Below are 21859 nucleotides of genomic sequence, written 5' to 3' on the forward strand. Positions count from 1 at the left end.
GTCTTTACGGCCGTGCACGTCACATTAGCTGACTTCGCATGGGGCGCGAGCGTGCCAACGTTATTTCCGTCACTTCACTTCTTCAGTTTTTGGATTTTGGATTTGGATTTTGGATTTGGATTTGGACTTCTATTCTTTGGAAGGCAGCTATGGCGGGCTAGCCATTCCCTTTGTGGTTGAAGAAGAAGAACCCTGGACACCCTTACGCTTGTTAGGAGCCCCACTCTCATTGGCGTCAGTGTTGTCTCTCGGAGCATTACACACTGCGCTATGTCATAGGGCTGTGGTAGCGGGTCTTGCTTCCTACATCGTGCTCTCCAACCGCTCCTAGGCACTTCCTTCCTACTCTCATACACTTTCACGTACACACACATTCATACAGTCATCCTTTTGGCCGTGTATAATCGCCATACGCATACTCCTACATATGTGCATATCCAGTTCCTGTATTAGCCATCACACGTCATATATGTCATAAGTTACTTTGATCTGACCTGGCCTTAGCCCCTATCATTACTGCACAAACATAGGTTGCGTTCGTTTATTCGACTCGAACAACTCGAGAGCCGAGAGGGTAGACTCTTGGTGGGCGAAAATGCCGCGGCGCGGCTCTCATGACGTCGCCCACGTGACACTAACTCCCGTTCTAAAATTCGACGATTCAACACTAGAGGTGCTCAAGAGTCGACTCGCAGCGACTCTCCTTTCGAGGTGGGTCGCTAGAGTCGATGACGTACGATGGCTCTCATACGTCACGACTCCGACTCGCGGGTCGCGCGAGTTTAATAAACGAACACACCCATAGACAAACATCTCTCGCCCCTTTTGTCCTGGCCAATCTCCCTTAGTGGCTCACGGCCATTATCTCATTGGTAGAAGAAGAAGAAGCCAATCGCCCTGGGTGGCTGGTGGCCACTGTTCCTCGTGGTGGAAGACGAAGAAGAAGCTCCATGGCACCTCATTAGTCCTGGCCCTTGCGGCTCTAGGAGGAAGAACAAGAACTCCACGCCTGCCCTTTCCAACTAAGCCCGCCCCTAGTGGATAACGGTCACTGCTGCAACGACGTAGAAGAACATCTGCGTTATTCATTTTGTTTGACGTCGGTCAAGCGGGCATGGCAGGTTCGGAATCCTTCATCGTAGTACAGGACGCGAGGGCTTCTTCGTGGGAATCCGAAGAGGTATGTGGGGAATCTTCCTTCAATCTCCATTTTGAGCGACCACCATTTCGATTGTCACCCACACAGCTTGCTTATTTCTCCGTTTGACAGTTCAAATACAGGAGTAGTGAATTTAGTTGGTCGCGGAAAAAGTCGCTCGAGCTGTTCGGAATGTGATTCCTCGCGGGGACTGCCGCATTTTTAGTTCCTCCTTCCAAGTATTCACTGCGCTCAGGGCGTTTAGTGCTTCGTCTCTGTCCCCTATTCGGGAACTCATGCCAATGATCATGTGAAGGCCTCCATGTGAATGGACTCCGTCCTTCACTTAAAATCCATCTTACGGATCACCGCCTTCAACCCTGTTCTCTTCTCCGAATGGTGTGCACTTAGCCTTGGGCTTATTTCATGCAAGCGCGAGTCGACAGTGTACATATGAGACAATACAACATACAAGACAACATATGTAGGCGATGCTTCCGTATTTCTGCTATCTGGTATGCAAATGTAACTTATGGAAGTAACTGTTTACTTCCAAATAACGAGAACGCGTTCCTTTCATCTGTGAGTAACGGGTAACGTATTTAGTTACTATTTTTTCGAAGGAACGAGTAAGGTATTTAGTTCCTTTTCTTGGGTAACTTGTACAGCTCCGCGTGGGACTGCCTGCCAAACACTGCAGGTCCAATATGTACAGTGCAGGACAAAAGTTTACGGAACGCGGTCCGGCGCATTCCTCACTCTTAAAAATGAACTTCACCGCATAGAACGCTCCTAGCCAAACATCATCTCGAATGATATCGTTATCTGCCATGATTTGTTGAAAACGGGAGGCGTACGCCTTTTTTGTGACAATTCAGCATAAGTGTCACAAAAAAGGCGTACGCCTCCCGTTTTCAACGAATCAGGGCAGATAACGATATCATTCGAGATGTTTGGCTAGGAGCGTTCTATGCGGTGAAGTTCATTTTTAAGAGTGTTCCTTGAAGTGACAGACTACACTCTTAAAAATGAACTTCACCGCATAGCACGCTCCTAGCCAAACATAATCTCGAATGATATCGTTATCTGCCCTGATTTGTTGAAAACGGGAGGCGTACGCCTTTTCTGTGACAATTATGAATAGCATAAGTGTCACAGAAAAGGCGTACGCCTCCCGTTTTCAACAAATCAGGGCAGATAACGATATCATTTGAGATGAAGGTTGGCTAGGAGCGTGCTATGAGGTGAAGTTCATTTTTAAGAGTGTAGCAGCGAGTGGTACCGTAGGAACTTACAAACAGGTGCCTGGTTTACCCAAGCGCATGTCTGTTGTAAATGCATACTGTCCCATGGGCTGCTAGCGTGTAACTCGGAGGAAGGAATGCACCGGAGTGTGTTCAGTATATAAAGAACCCCTAACTTATGACTTTTAAACACACAATTTTTGCTGTTTTACACTGGGGTTTTATCGCTTTTAGAGTACCACCAAACAGCCCGGCTTTTATCGCTTTTTCAGTATCAGTAGTCCTGGCAGACCATATGGGTGCAGCACTGGACCACTATTGGCGTGCTGATTGGGCATTACCTCGTGTAGCTTTATGGACCACGAGGTTCCTCCTGATTTCGCAGTTTTAAACGCTGCTTGAGGACTGTTCTGGGCCACTGCTTGCGCTGTTCACATGAGCCGGAATCTAAAATCTTTTGTCCTACGATTCGGATTCCAAAAGATATTTTTATGCGCCGGGATATACTTGGAAACAAAACTAACTTCATTACTCCGTTCGAAATATTGGCGGCTCGTCCTGAGGCAACTCACTCCGTACTTCCCAGACCGGTTCGCTGAATTTCTACCAGTCTCCATAACGCCAAGTATTGATTCATTGCCTAGAGAGCCGAACTTTATTGTCCCGAAATCCGGTGATTTGGCGTCGCAAAATCCCGGAATTTCGGGACATGAAATTATGCCGAAATCCCGCTATTTCGGCATATTCTCAGTGTTCGCGAGCTGAATCCACAAACCCATTTTCTGCATCGACAGATTCCGGGACCTCCCACTACAAAGTTAGATATCCTGCAGCTCCGGGATCTCTCCACACCCTACCCTTAGCCGTTATAGCGAGAAAATGCCGACAGCGTGTTATTTTTGCAGCGTGTTTATTTAAAACGTGCTGTGTATTTGAGAAACCGCATACTGCTGCGGGACTGCACTGCTGCAGAGCAGCTTTTTTGTTCAATCTGCGGCCACATGTTGAAACATTTCTATCGCAAACATCACAATTCCAGTGCTGAGTTTGTTCTATAGTTCAGAAAATTTGTCACATATTTCCGCTCTGGTATATAAAGTTCTCTGACACAATTGTAAAAAGAGCCTCGTTGGACGAATTCAGTCTGGTGTTGAACTGGCACGGACGACCCTAACTCTCTCAACACATGCACATTTCGTGTCACAGTCCTTTGTTCTTGAGAGCTAGAATGCGTTGTAAATAAGCGCGGCGGTTATGCCTGTAATGCTTTGTCCCGCACCATCCCACACGACACATACATCTACCAATCAAGTCCCTTTCACAGACAAGACACTGATGTGCTCCAAATATATTGTCAATTGAAAAAAAAAATTTTTTCACATCGTATCGAACCGGGGAAAGTGGGGAGATGTGCGTGCAAATCATACTCGACATGCCTTGGGAGCGGGTCGCTTACTGGGTCAGTTGGGGAGCTAAAGTGGGTCGTGATAGTATTCTTATCCACCGTGCCATCTCATCCACCGAGTTGTTTCATCCAACGTGCCATCTCATCCACCAGTGGATGAGTTGGCATGGTGGATGACCTGGCACGGTGGATGAGGTGACACGGAATCCTCCACGTGTTCCATATTTGAGATTAACCCTCTTGTAGATCCGGGGTATGGGTAGGGTTGCCACCTTTCCGAGTGAAAAATACCGACTGAGAGGAGGTGGAATAGAGGAGGAGGAAAGGCTCGTGGGAAAGGAAAAGTGGGTGAGGAACGTTCTAGCTGGCTCGACACAACCACCAACAGCCTTGCACAACCACTGCTCTTGTCCCCACCGAATACAAGGCTTAATGAATAACAATGATAATAATAACAATGAATAATAATAATAATGAATAACTAAGAAAACGACTGGTGACTGCGGAGTTGGGTCTGTGCTCTAGATTTATTCAAGCTGTATAGTGAAATGTTGAAGGGAAAACCCCGTAAAAGCCCTCATGAAAGGTCTTGAGCCACAAATACCCGCAAAAGGCTGCCGGTATCACCTTCATACCGGCAACCGGCAGAGCGCGCAAATAACCGGTCGTGCCGGTATAATACGGGCCTGGTGGCAACCCTAGGTATGGGTATGGACTGTATGGTCCGAGTTGTCTGCAAACTGACGTCACTCCTACTGCATTCTGGAGCCGTCCACGCTAGCTATGAGTAATGACATTCCACGTGACATTGCTCCACGTACACTTCGCTGCTTGACCGTTGCCATTTCCTGTCCCCTGCAATGGAAGGACCATGGTCTGCTACTGCAAGCATCTTTGAGTATAAGGAGAACAAAATACAGAAACCGACACTGAAGATTTTTGTTTAAGTTTAATTTGTACAAGCTTTCGCGTGGAGGACCACGCTTCCTCAGGTACAAAGCTTGTACAAATTAAACTTAAACAAAAATCTTCAGTGTCGGTTTCTGTATTTTGTGATCTGTTCTGTTTGTGTCTTCTGTTTCTGTTTGTATGTGATCTACAGGACTTCGTATACGATTCAGTATAAGGAGAAGAAAGAAAACGGTAGCGTGGTGTTTTGATGTTTAGTACGCACCTCGGTGGAAGGAAGTCATCGTCCAATTTGAAAAAAGCACACCATGGTAACTTCTCGCTCCGGGCAACCTGAGTTCTTTTCGTGACAAAGCTGTTGAGCCTTTCATCGGTAGACTTGTTCTGTGCTTTACCTACTGTTCGGGGAAGAGAAAGTTATGCGGGATGTCGACCAAAGCGGCTTCAGTAAATCTGTAAAAACAGTTTCCCACATATAGCCTTCGGGCTACCTACGTGTAAAATCTATTAGACGTCGATTGATTATTTTGGGATATTATCTTATTTTATTATTTATTCTTTTGAGGTATTCAGTTTTTATTCATTATTTTTACAAGTTTGAAGTACGTCATCAACGACACTGTTTGTTTCCTTCCTAAAAAGTAGCGCATTAAATATCGCGTTAGTTTTTACGGGTAACTGTAGCGGTATTCCGCTCCTTTTAGGTACGTGTAACGATATCGGAATTTCGTTACTTTTTGCTCAGGTAGCGCGTATCGGTATTACCACGGTATTACGCTACCTTTTTTTTTGGGTAACGCGTACAACACTGCGTAGCAATCGGGTCGACTGTTGCCGTGTGTGAGACTTCTACCCCTATGAATACAGGAATTATCTCATTGAGCTGTATGGTTGAAAGGCGATGTTCCCCAAGGCCAGAAGTCTTCGGCCGAAATTCGGGGTGCATTTCGGTAGCATGCGGTAAACAGCACGGAAAAAAGTTCGGTCCCGATTTCGGTTCGGAAAGTTTTTCGTGCCATGCGGTGTTAAGAATAAATTGTGTGTGTTCTCGAGGATAAGTCTTGGAAGAACATATGATAATTCCATCGCCCCATTTCTTTGAAGCGGCTTGCGTCACGTTTCTGATTCGCGAGGAGAATCTTATCATGCCGCCGCCACGAGACGTTCAGCAGAAACCGTCAACAGTTTTGGATTCACGTGCATTGCATACTTTACGTTTGGTGCGTTCTCTCCCTTATTTAGTCTTCGGTACCAAGAATTGCAACAGAACACTCTGAGAGACGTTAGACTCTATAACAGTGGACAACCGAAATTTATGAAGCAATATTTTCGTGAGCGGGAACAAGGCGTCCTTCTGGCAATACGAAATTGTACAATAGTATAACCACGGTCCTTACGCTTGTTTTCTAAGTACCTTGCGCGCACGAATGACGGTGACCTCTCTTGTGCCTTTTAGAGCAGTGTACTGTTTTTATTCGATGCGGAGTACGTGCAAAAACACCTAAAGCAACATTTCTCTCTTGTCGATTATTTCATTTAATGTTTGTCCTTCTGGCTTGGCTATCCTGATTTTCGCTCTCCATCATTCGCAAAACAACTTGGCACATGATACCTGAGTCGCTCTTGCGCAAAAAAATAAAAATAAAAAAAAGACATCAACACCATGGACGGTGACCGTGCACCCCCTGTCGCTGCACTCTCGAGGTATTTATACCGCATTAACTCGGTACATGCAATTAGACCGATGAAGCAAAATACCGCGCGTATAGTCTCAGTAATAGTCTCAGGAATTAAATGAACTTCTCGCGCTTGTTGTTCACTTTGCTGTTTACTTTCATTGCCCTTTTCATTGCTCACTGTAATGAAGCACGCTGGGAACAACACTTATCGATTGCAGTGTGCAGTGTTCTGCGTATGTCATCCAAGCGGCTGGGCACCTCAGTGTCCCCTATCAATTAACTGGCATAAATGATAATTGTCCCAAACAGTACAACAGTACCGTGACTACAACGACCCAAGCAGCACAATGTACTGAAAGTCGAGTGCAATAGGGGTGGACGGGTAGGCGGAATGCCTTGAACAGACTTCTGAAACTAAGGAACATTGATAAGACACATACCGTCCACCCCTATTGCACTCGACTTTCAGTACATTGTGCTGCTTGGGGAGTAACTCTGCACGAGAGGTGCTATCACATGGCTACCGAGAAAACAGGAACATAAATGGAGATCACGTGAGAAAACCAATCAGTACGATAAATTATATCACGCGCTTTGTACTTTGCGGCGATTTGCTGTGCAATCATGCAAAAGTACCGGAAGCCCAAGCAGCACAATGTACTGAAAGTCGAGTGCAATAGGGGTGGACGGGTAGGCGGAATGCCTTGAGCAGACTTCTGAAACTAAGGAACATTGATAAGACACATACAGTCCACCCCTATTGCATTCGACTTTCAGTACATTGTGCTGCTTGGGAGGTTGCACGAGTGATTTATCCAGATCTCACTTCATCGCCCTACACCCCTGCCTCTTTTACATGTGTATACCCCCATCAGCAAGGGGGTGACTTTGCTATTTCGACTTTAGATACACATCGGCAATGATGCGTTCAGAATAACCCCCAATTTTTTGCTACACCCCTCCATGCCTAGAATTCTGGATAAACGACTGGGTTGCACGTACCGATTGCTTGTGCCACCAGCATCCGTCGAATGTATGGCAGTCGAAACAGTAAGACAGCGGCGCGATTCGAACCACGCCTCCTTCACTCGGCTGGCATTAAAATTGGGACTCCTCCCGGCATCATTGGCATATGACTGGCATTAATAAAAAACGAAGTTTGAATGTGCATAATGTTGTTTGGAGCGCGCCGGAAGCGCAGGTGCACCGCGAGGAATCGCGTGCGGGGTAATGTAGATCGCGGAGCGCCTCACCATTGAGCGTCAACAGCACTTATCCTGCTTACATCTTATCCTGTCTTGTCCCTCTCTTGTGTGCTCCTGCCAAAGAGGTGCCTCACTAATGCTTGTAAATATCGTCTTTTCCCAGGAGCATACGGGATCGGCAAAATTCAGCAAGACCTGTGCTGTACTGGGGTTGATATGGTTCTCCGTCTTAGTCGTGGGCATCTCCGTGGCACTCTGGATTTTTCTAAAGAGGGAACAAAGGACCACTGACGAAGTCTACACGCCGGTATCTCCTGGACAAGTGACGATTCGTAAAGTCTCGTCTAAGCCGGGACCTCCTGTAGCAAATTACGGAGATTACGAAGACAGCAACGTGACTGGAAGAACCACTGCGCTGGCAGAAGAAATCTGCGACAGCGATGATTGTCGGTACGTCCGCCAGCTCATTGAGGGTCTCGTAGACACGGACAGGGACCCGTGTGACAACTTCTTCGCGTTCACCTGTGGAAAAAACGAGCAGCTAAGGAAGAGCGGCGTGTACGTAGACCGGCTGGGTCAGGATGTCGGTGAACGCGATTTGCAGGACGCTATACAGAAAAATTTGGACAACGCACACATTCCCGATCACGGAAGAACTGCTTTTCAGCAGTCCGCAGCGCTCTACAGACACTGCGGCGAAGCTGACAGAAACACATCTGCGAAAGTCGCCTCAGACTTCCTAGCCCAACACCAGATGAATATAAGAGGAAACATGTTCTTTGACCCATTGGATGTCATGGTTAGATTTATTTTAATTAACATTCCATTACTTTTCACCTTGGAACCGGAGGGGATTGGTTCCGCAAACTTTACGCTGCGGCAGATTGCCAAGGACCCGCTTTCAGAATTCGTGAGTGTTGACGAAATTATGTCCGGCTTATTCTTGGCACCTGCTAATGATGACCTCGTTCAGCGTATCACTCAGGTTGAGCAGAAGATAAGTGAAGTGAGCAACATGTCAAGCACTGCCAGCACAGTGTCAAACGGCAGCAACGCTCTCAAGGTGTTCAACTTGGGGAAATTAGGCTCAGAAAACGGGGACGACGCTCTTTCAAAAGCGTGGACTGAAGCTCTCGAGCGCTACGCGTCCTCACGTCCCATTCAAAACATGAGGATCAGCATCACCGAGGCAGACTTCAGATTTTTCCATTCCCTCTTCGGAAAACAAAGTGTCATTTCGAAAAATGAGCTGAGGTTGGTACTTGCTTGGAGATGCATCGTGTACCTGTATGTAGCTGCGGTTTATAAGACAAAGTGGTGCATTGGAACAATTTTCCAGGCCATGTCGGTTGCTGCAGGTTCCACAACGGTCTTCCCGTTAGTTGACGAAGCAAGGATTAACGGTGCAAGAGAAATGGTAGACAGAATCATCGAGGAAATTAAAGAATCCCTGAGAACCTGCTCGTGGCTCGATGATGAAACACGGTCCGGAGCCTTACAGAAAATATCCAAGCTCAGGATCCGCTTGGGATACCCGCCGAAGCTGAATACAGCCAAAAAAGTCGATGCCTTCTACAGAGATCTTCCCAACTTAAACGGCCCTTTCCTGCTGGATTATCTGAAGGTGAATGAATTTCACACAAAAATAGACTGGAAGGGTGTAGCGGATGGCTACTCTGATTATTTCTACGAAGTGGCGACTCTATTGAATCAGAACGAAGCCAACGGCTTCAATGCCCAAGGTGCGAATATCATCTCAATATTTGTACCGTTCCTCTTAAAACCGCAGTTTAGCTTGGAAGCCCCTGCTGAGATCAACTATGGCAGCCTGGGGTTTGTAGCGACGCACGAAATTATGCACAGCTATGATCAAACGGGTCGTCTGAGAGGTGGCAATGGGGCTCCGTCACCGTGGTTTACGCGCAAGAGTCTTGCGGAGTACATGATTCTGGAGCGTTGCTATGTGGAACATATAGACAGTGCACCGAAAGCGAGGGCATTTGCTGATTATCCGGAGGAGTACCAGGCAGACGCCCTTGGCGTTATGTCCCTCTTAAGGGCGTACCAAAAAGCTGCCAGAGAGTCCAAGGTACATCTGGGTAACGTGAAAGGCATGACGAGGGATCAGCTTTTCTATGTCGCTCTTTGTCTACAACGGTGCGGACCAAAGTCTGTTCGGTATGAGGGAGCGACACACCCACCTTGGGATGAGAGATGTAACGTGCCTCTCATGAACTCTGCGCACTTTAGCAAGACATTTTCTTGCCCACCGGATTCTCCCATGAATCCACCACAAAAATGCCTATTTTGGTAAATAGTGACCTAAAAATTCACATTTTTGAACGATGCTTGGTCTATTAAAGTAGTACAAACCTAATCTTTCTGCCGGATTTCTTATTATACAGTTAGGTGCTCGTATGTTGTAACGACTCTGCCCTCAGCTTCATCAACATGGGCATCACCGCAAGTCTCATGGGTATCGTCAGGGTGCCACGAGGAAGGTGGAACACTTGGTGGCGATAAAAGGAACCAGCTTTCTGTCGGGGAATAAGTACATTTTGACAATGATTTGCCCCGCAACAAAGTTTCCTGAGGCAGTCCCCATGAAACACCACCAGAAACAACTTCACCAGAAGTTGTGGATGCTTTGTTATCAGTGTTTGCAAGAGTTGGATTTCCTGCAGAAATTCAATCAGATCAAGGAAGTGTCTTCACTAGCGAACTGACGAGCACCTTCTTTGGAAAATGTGGTATAAAAGTTGCCCACAGCTCTGTTTATCACCCACAGTCAAACAGTGTAGAAAGATGGCATTCAGGCCTAAAACGTACCCTGAGGGCGTTATGTTTTGAGAATGAAAAGAGTTGGGATAAGTGCCTCTCTGCAGCACTATTTGCCTGTAGAACTGCGTGTCATGAAACCACAGGCTTCACTCCTGCGGAACTAGTATATGGTCGCGCACTACGATCTCCCATTAGAATGTTACGGGAACTGTGGGAAGAGCAGGAAGAAGTTACGACAGTAGTGCAGTATGTACTTGATTTGTTAGAACGCATGCACCTCATGCAAGATGTTAAGGTAAACATGAAAGAGGCTCAAACTCGAACAAAACGCTACTATATATGACAGATATACCCGGCAACGTAAGTTCAGCGTGGGGGATAAGGTACTGGTCTTGAGACCTGTTAGGTAAAACAAGCTTCAAGTTCATTGGGAAGGCCCTGTCGAAATTTTGCACAAACTTTCGGATACGAACTATGCTGTTCAACTAGGCGGAAAACGAAAAAAGGTTCAGATCTATCACGTAAACTTGATGAAACCGTATGTGGAACGCCAGTGTATAGTTAATCTCACTGTAAATGTGCCTGAAGAGATGCCACTAGGAATTGCTGAGACACCAGAAGCAGCGGATACATTTTCAGTCAGTGAAGTTATCGCGAAGGCTTGTAAGGCAACTAACTTGTCAAATAGTCAATTTGAAGACTTCAAGGAAGTAATTCAAGAGTTTGGTGACCTATTTGCTAAAAGACCTGGGAAAACCAGGCTCATTGAACACGACATCGAGCTTTCGGCAGAGTCTGTCGTCCAAGCAAAGCCTTACCGGCTTTCTCCCAAACAGAAGGACATCATCGGACAAGAGGTGCTTGATCTCAATATTATCGAACCGGGAGATAGCGACTTCACGTCTCCAATCTTCTTAGTAGAGGCACCTGGGAAAGATCCTAGGCCCTGTATAGACTATCGCAAACTTACTACTTACTACTACTACTTAAACTTACTACTTAAACGCGGTTACTAGAGACCAGCCTTATCCTATCCCTCACATTGAAGAAAGAGTGGAGCAGATTAGCAATGCACGCTACATATCCAGCTTGGATCTCATTCGTGGGTATTGGCTGGTCCCACTAACCGAGAGAGCGAGCAGATATGCTGCCTTCATCTGTCACTTAGGTACATTTCGCCCCCTAATGTTGCCTTTCTGCTTAAAGAACGCTCCGTTCTGCTTTTCAAGACTAATGGACAAAGTTTTAAGAGGAACCGAAGATTTTGCTTTGCCTTATTTGGACGACATAGCCATTTTTTCTAATTCTTGGGAGGATCATTTAAGACATCTAAGGGCTGTGTTTAATCGTCTGCGTTCAGCAGGACTTACAGTTAAAGCTGAAAAATGTCAGCTAGGCTGTGCTGAGATACAGTACCTGGGTCACATTATAGGGCAAGGTAAACGACGGCCCATGGACATTAAAATAGCCGCAGTGAAGGAGTTCAAAAGACCACAAACAAAGTCAGAATTGCGGACATTCTTGGGGCTTGCTGGTTACTACCAGCATTACATCGAGAATTACTCTGGTACCGCCAGTCCTCTTACTGATGCTTCGCGAAAAGGGGAGTCGAATGACATCAGATGGAACGAAGAAAGAGAAAGCTTTTCAGGAACTGAAAATGGCACTAGTTAGTAAGCCAATACTAAGAGCTCCAGACTATGACAAACCTGTTTTTGTCCAGTGTGACGCTAGTGACCGTGGATTAGGGGCAATTTTGTGCCAAAAGGAAGAAAGCGGACAAGAACATCCGATTCTCTACGCTAGCCGTAAGCTTACGCTTCGCGAGCAAGCGTACAGTGCTTCTGCAAAGGAGTGCGCTTGCCTAGTGTGGGCTGCTCGAAAGTTCAGCTGCTTTTTCTACGGAACTCCCAGTGGCTAGAAAGCATGTCTCCCAAGAACGGGCGGCTTCTTAGATGGAGTTTAATTCTCCAAGAATTCAATTTGGCCGTGAAATACAAGAAAGGAAAGCATCACGGTAATGCTGATTGCTTGAGCCGCTACTCCTGTAGCTAGGGGCTAGAGCAGAGGTTTCTTTATGGGTCTGTTTCAATTCGGGATTAGTTGGGAACCGGAGTTGTGAACCCGGGGGGGGGGGGGGGGGGCAACGGACCTGTTCTCCGTAAGGTAGGATTTTAGTAGGTTTCTTTGGTGTATTTCTTGGTGTGTATCGGGGAAATGTTGCCGTTTGTTCTGTCGATGTTTGGAGGACTGGATTTTGCTTGCTCGTTGCGCCCTGAACTTTGCACAAGTATTCGCAAAACTAAACGACCACTCAAGCATTTCGTGAAGCCAGTCGTGCATCATCGTGCTTCCTGCATCATTATCAGGATCGACTGTGTCGACCTCTTCGAACGGCGGAGGAGCTGTAACGACTCTGCCCTCAGCTTCATCAACATGGGCATCACCGCGCGTCTCATGGGTATCGTCAGGCTGCCACGAGGAAGGTGGAACACTGGGTGGCGGTAAAAGGAACCGGCTTCTGGCAAGCGGGGTCTTTCTGCTCCGGCTTTTGATGTTGCTGCCTCAGGGCTTTGAGTAAACGTCTCAATTTTGTAGAGGTTGTCGTCATGCTTGCACTGGAGGGTCACTACAATGTGTACTTGGGTTTGTGTGCGTTTGTAGTTGATTTCTAGCTTAGCGTGCTTAACAAATGAAGTCTTTGAAGGGTTTACGTAACGTAAAACACAGGGGGGGGGGGGGCATACGCATCCTGCTTGTGTCAAAACAGGCACAACACAGATGAAAGGTGACCATGTCGAATATTTAACTAGTGACATACATTTACCCGAAACGTTAACTGAGGCTGTTAACTCTGCGCATGTACGGAGCGCCACGAATGGAACTTGTTCCCTGCCTCCCGTTGAAAGAAAAGCAGGATCGAAGGTCGCGTTCCTTCCAGAGACCATCGTGATCCACTCAAGATCGTGGCTTTCGTGCGCGTCCTTGCTCGCCCCTAGCCTCGAACGTTGTTCAATTCTACCAAATTGGTGGCGCTGTCGAACACTACGACGTCATTTCTTTACAACCATGTAGATGTCTATTGTCGAAAACGACATACTGGCGACCGTTAAGGTAACGCAAAAAGGCCACAGTTGAGGCTGTTCTTTCGCCTGCTTTGAACGACGGAATGCCACTGAGGTGGGAGCATGAAAATCGTGCCCTTTGAGAGGGCGACGGAAATGCGCCTCTACTTCCGCCTTCCCCTCCATTTACCGATTTAGCCATTTCACCGAAGTAGACGAGTGTGCCGATAGAATATATTAAACAGGAACGGGATGAGATGTAGAGCGAAGGATGAAGACTTGTCTGGACGACAGGCCCGCCGGAATCTGACTACCACTGGCTCCGTGCTCTGATGGAGCTTCCCCGTGCTTTCTGCGTCTCGTGAGTGAGTTGCGATATACTGTTATACTGAGTGAACCCCCAGCATGAGTTTGAGTGAAGAAGCCCCGGGGTCGCTCCTCGAAGCTGTCTTGTGAATTTCCAGAGGGCCCTTGAAGCCGTGCAAGAACAAATGCACTTTTCTGTGGGCATCAATCAAACCCAAGGGGAGTATATGGGTATATGCATTGGTAACCACCCTGTATTGGGCAGTCTCAGAAACTCTCATGTTTTACTGCAGTAAGCGAACCTTTATTTTAATGCCTTTATGTCACGGGATCCTTTTGCCACAATCGTTGGATGTCTCAGACGAGTGTAGTTGCCCCTGCAAACTAAATAAACAGCCACAGAGTAGACACCGCAACTTTTGGCGCAGATGGGCTGAACAATTACAGTGTAGACCATCCCAGACGACGTGGTGCCAAAAGAGTACGTCGTGAGCTCAAAACGAAAGACCATTTGTGAGCCAGACCAAAATGTGCTTGGCGCGTTGCGAGTGGCAGCACGTGCATTTGCGGGCTAGACCATAGAAGACGGGCTAGGAGGTTATCGTACGTGCATGTGCAATGCAATTGGCTGCCATATCACACTGTACCCCTTCCCATGCATTAGATTAGGCGCTCATCACACCAATTCTTCTAGCCCGCCATAGACAGAAAGACGGCGGCGTCATTGCCATTTTTGCCACTGGTATAGGCGACTCAGCGCAGCGAGCAATTCGAAAGCCAAAAAACAGCACGAAACCTTCTGTCATCGCGATCAGTAAATTGGCGCATACGTGCATGAGCAAAGCATATTTACGATGGCTTCCGTGTCCTTACAAGCAGACAAAAACAAATAGGGATGTCTTGCGCGTTGTTGCGTTCGAAAACAGGTGTGGAGACCATAGAGATAGAAAACAAAGACCAGAGGGTGGTCTTGGCGTGTCTCTCATGCGATTCGCCGAACCCCGTGTGTGACCTTGAGGAGGAAGCCATACGTAGGGCATCGACAGTGTTTGCAGACCAGTTTCTCCCACCAAACTAGCTACGAGGTGTGCCAGCAACACTAAGAAGCCACGCGGCAAAATAGAAGGCGGGGACTAGAGTCACTAAATAAGCTACGCTTCAGAGTAGCGACACTGTGCCGCCATGTTGTTTCGGATGACCTCCAGCGCCATCCATTTAGCGCTCTTCGAAGTGTCGTCTTCTTCCACTGCTGAACTTCACCTTCATCTATTTCTACTGCCAAAATAGAGGTGGGGCTGGAGGTCATCCGAAACAACATGGCGGCTCAGTGTCGCTACTCTGAAGCGTAGCTTATTTAGTGACTCTAGCGGGGACCGTCCGTACACGCGCCAGGAATGAACAATGATGGCGCTCCTTGATGTTTGTGCGTCAAGCGTTGCTTCAAGCATAGCAGTTTATCTTCTCTGGGGCAGCTCTGGGACAACAAGACCAGTGCAAAAAAAAAAGGGGGGGAGGGGGTACTTGGATATGTCAAGGTGAGACTGTACGCCATTCCATCCTGACTGTGTACAGAAGGAGGCTTGCCGCCGGGCAAGCCAATAATTCATTGTCATTGGTCCGCCTCTGGTTCGCCAAGCCATCAACAAGAAGCCTGTGGACACGCAAACGTGTGTGTCCACACGCCAGCTCCCGTGGCTCAATGGTTAGCGTGCTGGCCATGTCACGTCGAGACTGGGAGGTACCCGGGTTCGAATACCGGTGCCGGCTGTGCTGTCTGGGGTTTTTCCTGGGTTTTCCTCAGACGCTTTCAGACATATGTCGGCACAGTTCCCCTAGAAGTCGGCCCAGGACGCACATTTCCCCAGGGCGTCAGTCGTGACGTTGCCCACATACGTGAGGCCGACAACGGCAAGCCCTTTCACCATCACCACCACCACGCAAACGTGCTCCGTAACCGGAATTATGGAATTATACCAAACACATATGTTAGAAACTGGAGGAAGTAACCAAACTGTGTTCAACGAACAGAGGTCAAGTCTTTGACAGTGCGCATGGATCGCACTGCTAAGCACCCGTGTCACACTGAGTCACGCTCACGTATACTGTCACGCTCACTACTGACACTGAGTCACGCTCACGTATACTGTGGTATTGTTAACTTCAGATAGGATTCCCTGATCATTGGCCTGACACTAAGGTATTTGTTACTTACGTAACAATTACGTTACAATTGCTAATGTATTTGTCATACTGGCCTCTGTCAGTTGCCGGAGAGACAGCTGCCTGCAAGGATGGCAGAAAAAGACTTTGGAGCAGCTATTGATAAAAAGTCAAGTAAAGTGTCCGAGCTACAAATATGCTGCCTTTTTACAGCAGAAATGTCATCTCCCAATTTGCTATTATACAAATGGGTTGTTTCAGGCAAGCGAGATTTCGATGTTGCATCATCTTCGTGTTTCAAACAAAAGTATGGGGCAAAGTATCGCGTTACTTTTTTTTAGTAACGGTCGCGGTACTCAATTACTCTAAAAAAGAAGTATCGATATCGATACCTCGATACTTTTTACTCAAGAGTATCGGTTTCGCGATACCATATTTCGGTAACGGGTACAACACCGCTAAGTGCCCCATTCTCCTTGTATACAGTCGAACAGTATGCGGATGAGGGCATTTCGACGACCATAACATCATATCCCACGATGTCTCAGTTCTTGTTTAAGGGCTTCGTCCGACATGTCACCAACCTGGGTGATACTGGACAATGTGTCCCCCTTGATGAGCGACGCCATCGTGCTTCGAGGCGAAGCGTGAAGCGAAGGGCAAGGGGCAAGGAGCAGAAAAGGCAAAAAGCAAGTCACGTGAACCTGCGACGACATGAACGGGGGAGCCATATACTAAGCTGCTACGCTATGTGCGGAGGGGGGGCGGATAGGGAGAGGATGATGATGCAATGGCGCAACGTGGTGTGTCATGTAACGTGTGCAAGTGGTGGCCATCATCGAATGGTTCGTCTGCGCCATGTGAGGGTATGTCAGTATGGGCATGGGCTTGAAGGACTAGGTTAGCTGGTCTCCCGAGGCAGAGATCTGTGGATTGACTGTGCCTTGTGAGGGTCGGGTGATGGGAAATGAAGTGACACATGAAATGAAGTGAAAAGAGCGGAGAGCACCTCTGGCAAGCACCGGGGAGGGGGGGGGAGAATTGGCACCAGGGCGCCGCCAATGGTAAGCAGGGGAGAGGGTACTAAACTCACAGTATGCACGGTGAGTTCCGGATTATCCGGTATAGTCGTCGAGAGGCTGACGGCTGGAGTATATATACGTTGTGCCGCGGTCAGCGGCTTCTGCAGAGATGCCTCTTTGTCCTCGCGAGTCCAGGAGGAGAATGTACCTACCAGATCGGCGAAAATTCGTACCGCTGTGTTAGGTAGGGAACCCCTGCATTGAGCGTCAGCAGCAAAGCAAGAGCAGAGAAGCATCAGCAGATCTGCAGCGACACGGACGGTCCCACAGCACTGGATGTGAGCAGAAGCGCTGTCCAGCAGCATAAATTCCCTGCTGACCCCGAATAGGAATTTTTGGTTGCTGTCCTGATCTGTTGCTCTGCCCCTCTCGCGAGCCAATCAGAGGCTGTTTTATATTGCTTTCGTTCAGGGTTTGCAGGGCAGTGAGTGACGGCTTGAATGCGCAGTTATGAAGGCTTGTGTTTGTTTGTTCTGTGGTTTGTTTCTGAAGATCTAAACGCGCTTGCGGTTGCCAGTAGTTCGGACTGAGTGTTCGATCATCGGTACCGCATAAAGTGCGACTCAGGACATAATTCAGTGCATTTATGTTGCTATCTGCAGCTGATATACGAGTGAGGAAATGTGGCATTGGCACGAAAATAGGAATCCGATGCCCTGAGAGATCCCTGATTTGAATGGTTGATGTCTTGCCGATGCGTTGTCACCAGCAGCGTTCCATACAGGTGCACATCACTGGACGCGGCCCCGACGTCTCCACAGTGCACCATCAAAACACGCTGATGAAACGACCTACTGTTGGGATCTGTGGCCGTTTGGGGCCGAAATGGCGCTGTGCAAACTTCACTGCACGACTATGACTATGACAGTCTGGATGGAGAAGGTGACTGATCGTGGAGGCACAGAAACCATAAGGAAAGAAAGTCGCTGCCACAGATCCTGGACGCTCCGTTGTTTCATGCAATAGAGTGGAGTACCCAGGGCGGTAAATGGGCTCAGTTACAACCCTGCGTATGTTGACGACCGAAAGATGGCGTCGCAATCGAGGAGGTAAACAGTCCCGTTACAGCCTTCCGCAACGGGGCGCTGCAGACGAGGATGGATGGTGAGAGAGACAGTTACAAAACTTTTCAAACTTTTTTTCATCTAAGGGTGTATAGACGACTTTATGTTTACCGACATGTGAGGTCATGAGAAGACCGGTTCGACGTTATATTTTGCTGTGGTGGGCAAGACGCGGGAAAACCGCGTCGACTGATAAGCTGATAAAGCTGATAGTGCTCACCAACGTGCTTTGCGCTGTGGCGTTAGGTAATCAATGACGTAGGGAGCGCAGGTCGTCTTCAAAAAAAATAAAGTAAAATAAAAAGTGGCATCGCGCGTCGGACGTAGAAATTCTATTACATGGAGGAAACTTTGCCACGTTACCCACCGTATACAAGTAGTTGCTTTCTACTGAAAACTTACCCCCGAATCCGTAGATATGATTTGGTCTCGGCTTGACTCGCAGATGCCTTGGAAGATCGCCAATGCACTTGAGAGACCCTGCTCGCCTTGAAGCGGTCGTTACGCAGCACGTTCGACTTGACACGTGTGGTGAAAATGTCATGTCACTGATCGGGCTACCTTCCCAAGCAGCACAATGTACTGAAAGTCGCGTGCACTAGGGGTGGACGGGTAGGTGGAACGACCTTGAACAGACTCGTGAAACTAAAGAACATTGATAAGACACATACCGTTCGCCCCTATTGCACTCGACTTTCAGTACATTGTGCTGATTGGGTTGAACCCGACTTGGATAACACTACAGACAGCAGCTTCGGGGAGCCACATGACACTCTGAATTTAGCGTTCACTTGGCTTTACATGAGCTGATGCGTCATCAATTTAGTTACAGGGCCTTCGTACAGGTGTTAGTGCTATATGACAGGCGTGGCACGCAGTATAAGTCCTGATGCAAAGAAATGTCGAGTTTTCATAATGCAAAGCAACTTTTAAGTACAAACTTGAGCAAAAATCTAGCTCCGAGGCGCAGTTAAAGCTAGTAGGCTGCGACTCGACGAAGTACGCCAGCGGGAGGGTTCGTGAAAGATGAAAACAGTCTTGAGCGAGGACAGGTCCTGCACTTGCACAAGTCACGATGCGGCTTCAAGTCAAGTCACTTCTACGAATTCCTTCGTTGAAAATAGCATTGTTCAGTTAAAGGAAGACTTCGCAAGGATCCGAAAAAAAAAAATTGGTGAACGCCACACCGAACACGAACCACCCCCTGGATACCGAATACAACATTGGCATTGATTTTGCGCGAGCAATCAATTCGTAAACGCTGACAATAGCAAATCGAAACCAAAATGCGAAGAGCAGAAAACAGAGCTCCATACGTACTACGGCGGTTCGTCCGAAGGAGGATTCCGTTACTTCACCCAGCATTGTCGTCTGGTTCCAAGCCTGCATTCTTTCTCCCTTTCCGGATGCCGGATGATGTCAGCAGTGTGTTGCTTTCTGTGCCCCATCGCTTCACACAGTCGAAGCGCTTGCTTCGTAATAATTCGTATGAGTAAAATCGGCGCAGGTTTGGACCGAGATATTTCGTACACATGTTCCTGACGCCCCAAGGATTACAGATATACCACAACCTTTGTGGTGATTTCGTTGCGGACTTCAATTTTAAAGGGATGGTCGATACCACAATGGTCTGAATCGGCCGACAACCTACCTGGAATTTTTTGTTTTTGTCCGAAAAGTACTTGTATATCAAACAAATTAATTTTAAAATAATTGCTGCTTCCGCGGTCGCGAAGCTCGAACGGCGTGACGTCACTGTCTAAGCGGAGAGTCAAAGCGCGACGATCAGAGTAGGAAAGGCGCCGTCCAGACGCCCCCCCGTGACTCCCCCGCCGTAATCCTTTCCTCAAGGTCGTACCCTCATTGGTTCTTAAGGAAGCGACGTTTTCTCCTCTTTCCAGAGAGGGTATTCCGGCATACTCTCAACATCCGGCGTCTGCTCTTTTCATGTATTCTGTGGAATAACGGCCAAACCATGTCTCTCTTTCGCGTGGTAGTTCACAACGGAAATGCAAGACGACCGGACCGCGTTGTCCAAAGGGGAAAATTACAAGCTGCACATGCGCAGTGCTACCCAAGAAGAGGCATCCGCTGGGGGCAATAGGAAAGAGCGACACCTTCTAGATAATCACTTGCACGCGTTAGGAGCTAACAAGGGGCGGGGCACTCGTCGAGAAGGGCACGTGATAAAACACGTGCACGGCGCTCTTCGCGCGATACGTGAAAGGCGTGGGATACGTCACGTAACCATCTTTTTGAATTTCCCGCCGCTCATTAGCTCATAACGACAGTAACGACGATGAAGCGATTAAGCCTCCTGGCCCTACCTGGTGTACCAGCCGTGTGCCTGGCCCTACTGTGGCTGTTTGCGCTGGATAGGTGGTGCTGCTGATGAAAGGGCTCCCCGTTGTCGGGTTCACAGAGGTGGGCAACGTTACGCCATGGGCGAATGTGCGTCCTGGGCCGACTTCTAAGGCTACTGTGCCACATACATCTGAAAGCGTCTGAGGAAAACCCAGAAAAAATCCAGACAGCACAGCCAGCACCGGGACTCGAACCCGTGTACCTCCCAGTCTCAACGTGACATGGCCAGCACGCTACCCACTGAGCCACGGGAGCTAGTTTGGATAGATGTGACATCTCTCGTCGCTGGGTAGATGTGACATTACCGGCAAGAGCGAAGAAGAGAAAAACTCACCCACTAAAAATGTATGGCAGCCTAGAGTCACTAAATAAGCTACGCTTCAGAGTATCGACACTGAGCCGCCATGTTGTTTCGGATGACCTCCAGCCCCACCTCTATTTTGGCAGTAGAAATAGAAGAAGGTGAAGTTCAGCAGTGGAAGAAGACAACACTTCGAAGAGCGCTATATGGATGGCGCTGGAGGTCATCCGAAACGACATGGCGGCTCAGTGTCGATACTCTGAAGCGTAGCTTATTTAGTGACTCTATGGCAGCCGAGCCAGATGCATGACGACATTGAAAGCCTTTTTGAGGCCTTCTCTGTTTTCTTGAAGGTCTTATGTAGACCCTACCACCGTTCGGTCAAGCATCGGTAACACATTGGCGGCAGATACGCTCTCGCTACAGTACTTGTCGGGTGCCGCGCGGGATCACGTCGGTAACCAGTACAAACCAGTAGCTTCCCAGTCGCCCCCAGGCGTTCCCGATGTTCGCGCGACCGGCAGTACTGCCCGGTAAGTAACTTGGAAGTAACTATGGTTACTTTTCCAAAGTAGCTTAGGAACTTCAAGTTCTGTCTGATTACATGTAACATTTTTGCGCAGTAACTTAACTGGTAACGAGTTCATTTTGTGGAATAACTCAGGCTGGTATATACGCGAATGAATTGAATTGAATTGAATGAGCGTGCTACGTGATAAATATTTTTCAACGCGTAGAATGCGCTTTTGAGATTTAATTCCCTGGCAGGCTACGGCGGGTCACGTGATATATCATCGCCTGAGGAATACTCCGCGGCAATTGTATCTATACCGCCTCTTTTTCTGTAACACTCTCGCCAGTCACTGCGTTCCTTACTGCACTCTCACCCCTTCGAACACGTCACACAACCACGTGACATGACAGAATCCGCGGTGAGTCGGAGCGACTCCTGCATCGCCAGGGGACAGGACGCGTTTCCCAGTCATGGAAAATGGCGCCATCTTCTTCTTCGCCAAATCGTCTACGCCACGGAACGGAATCGATGCAGATAGCAGTGATCCGTTGCGAGGAATGCAATAGCGAGTACAGCAGTGTACCTACAAAAGCGGAAACCAGGCGGGGCTTGAACAAAGAATGGTGGATACTTTGTCCCCAG

At 48.0% G+C, this 21859-nt stretch overlaps 1 protein-coding gene across 1 annotated transcript; it reads left to right on the forward strand.

Moving 5' to 3' along the window:
- Positions 1-898: 898 nt before the first annotated feature.
- LOC135366613 (phosphate-regulating neutral endopeptidase PHEX-like) lies at positions 899-9957 on the forward strand. Its single transcript, XM_064599396.1, has 2 exons — positions 899-1180; positions 7744-9957. Exons 1-2 carry the CDS (start codon positions 1115-1117, stop codon positions 9892-9894), a joined length of 2217 nt encoding a protein of 738 aa, XP_064455466.1. The 5' UTR covers positions 899-1114; the 3' UTR covers positions 9895-9957.
- Positions 9958-21859: the final 11902 nt, after the last annotated feature.

The sequence above is a fragment of the Ornithodoros turicata genome, chromosome 8 (genome assembly GCF_037126465.1).
Source record: "Ornithodoros turicata isolate Travis chromosome 8, ASM3712646v1, whole genome shotgun sequence".
Lineage (NCBI taxonomy): Eukaryota > Metazoa > Arthropoda > Arachnida > Ixodida > Argasidae > Ornithodoros > Ornithodoros turicata.

Bases quoted from the DNA above. Each gene is read 5' to 3' on its own strand.
- LOC135366613 (XM_064599396.1), top strand. From the start codon at position 1,115: ATGGCAGGTTCGGAATCCTTCATCGTAGTACAGGACGCGAGGGCTTCT. The intron at 1,181-7,743 runs GTATGTGGGGAA...GTCTTTTCCCAG, and splicing joins CTTCGTGGGAATCCGAAGAG to GAGCATACGGGATCGGCAAA.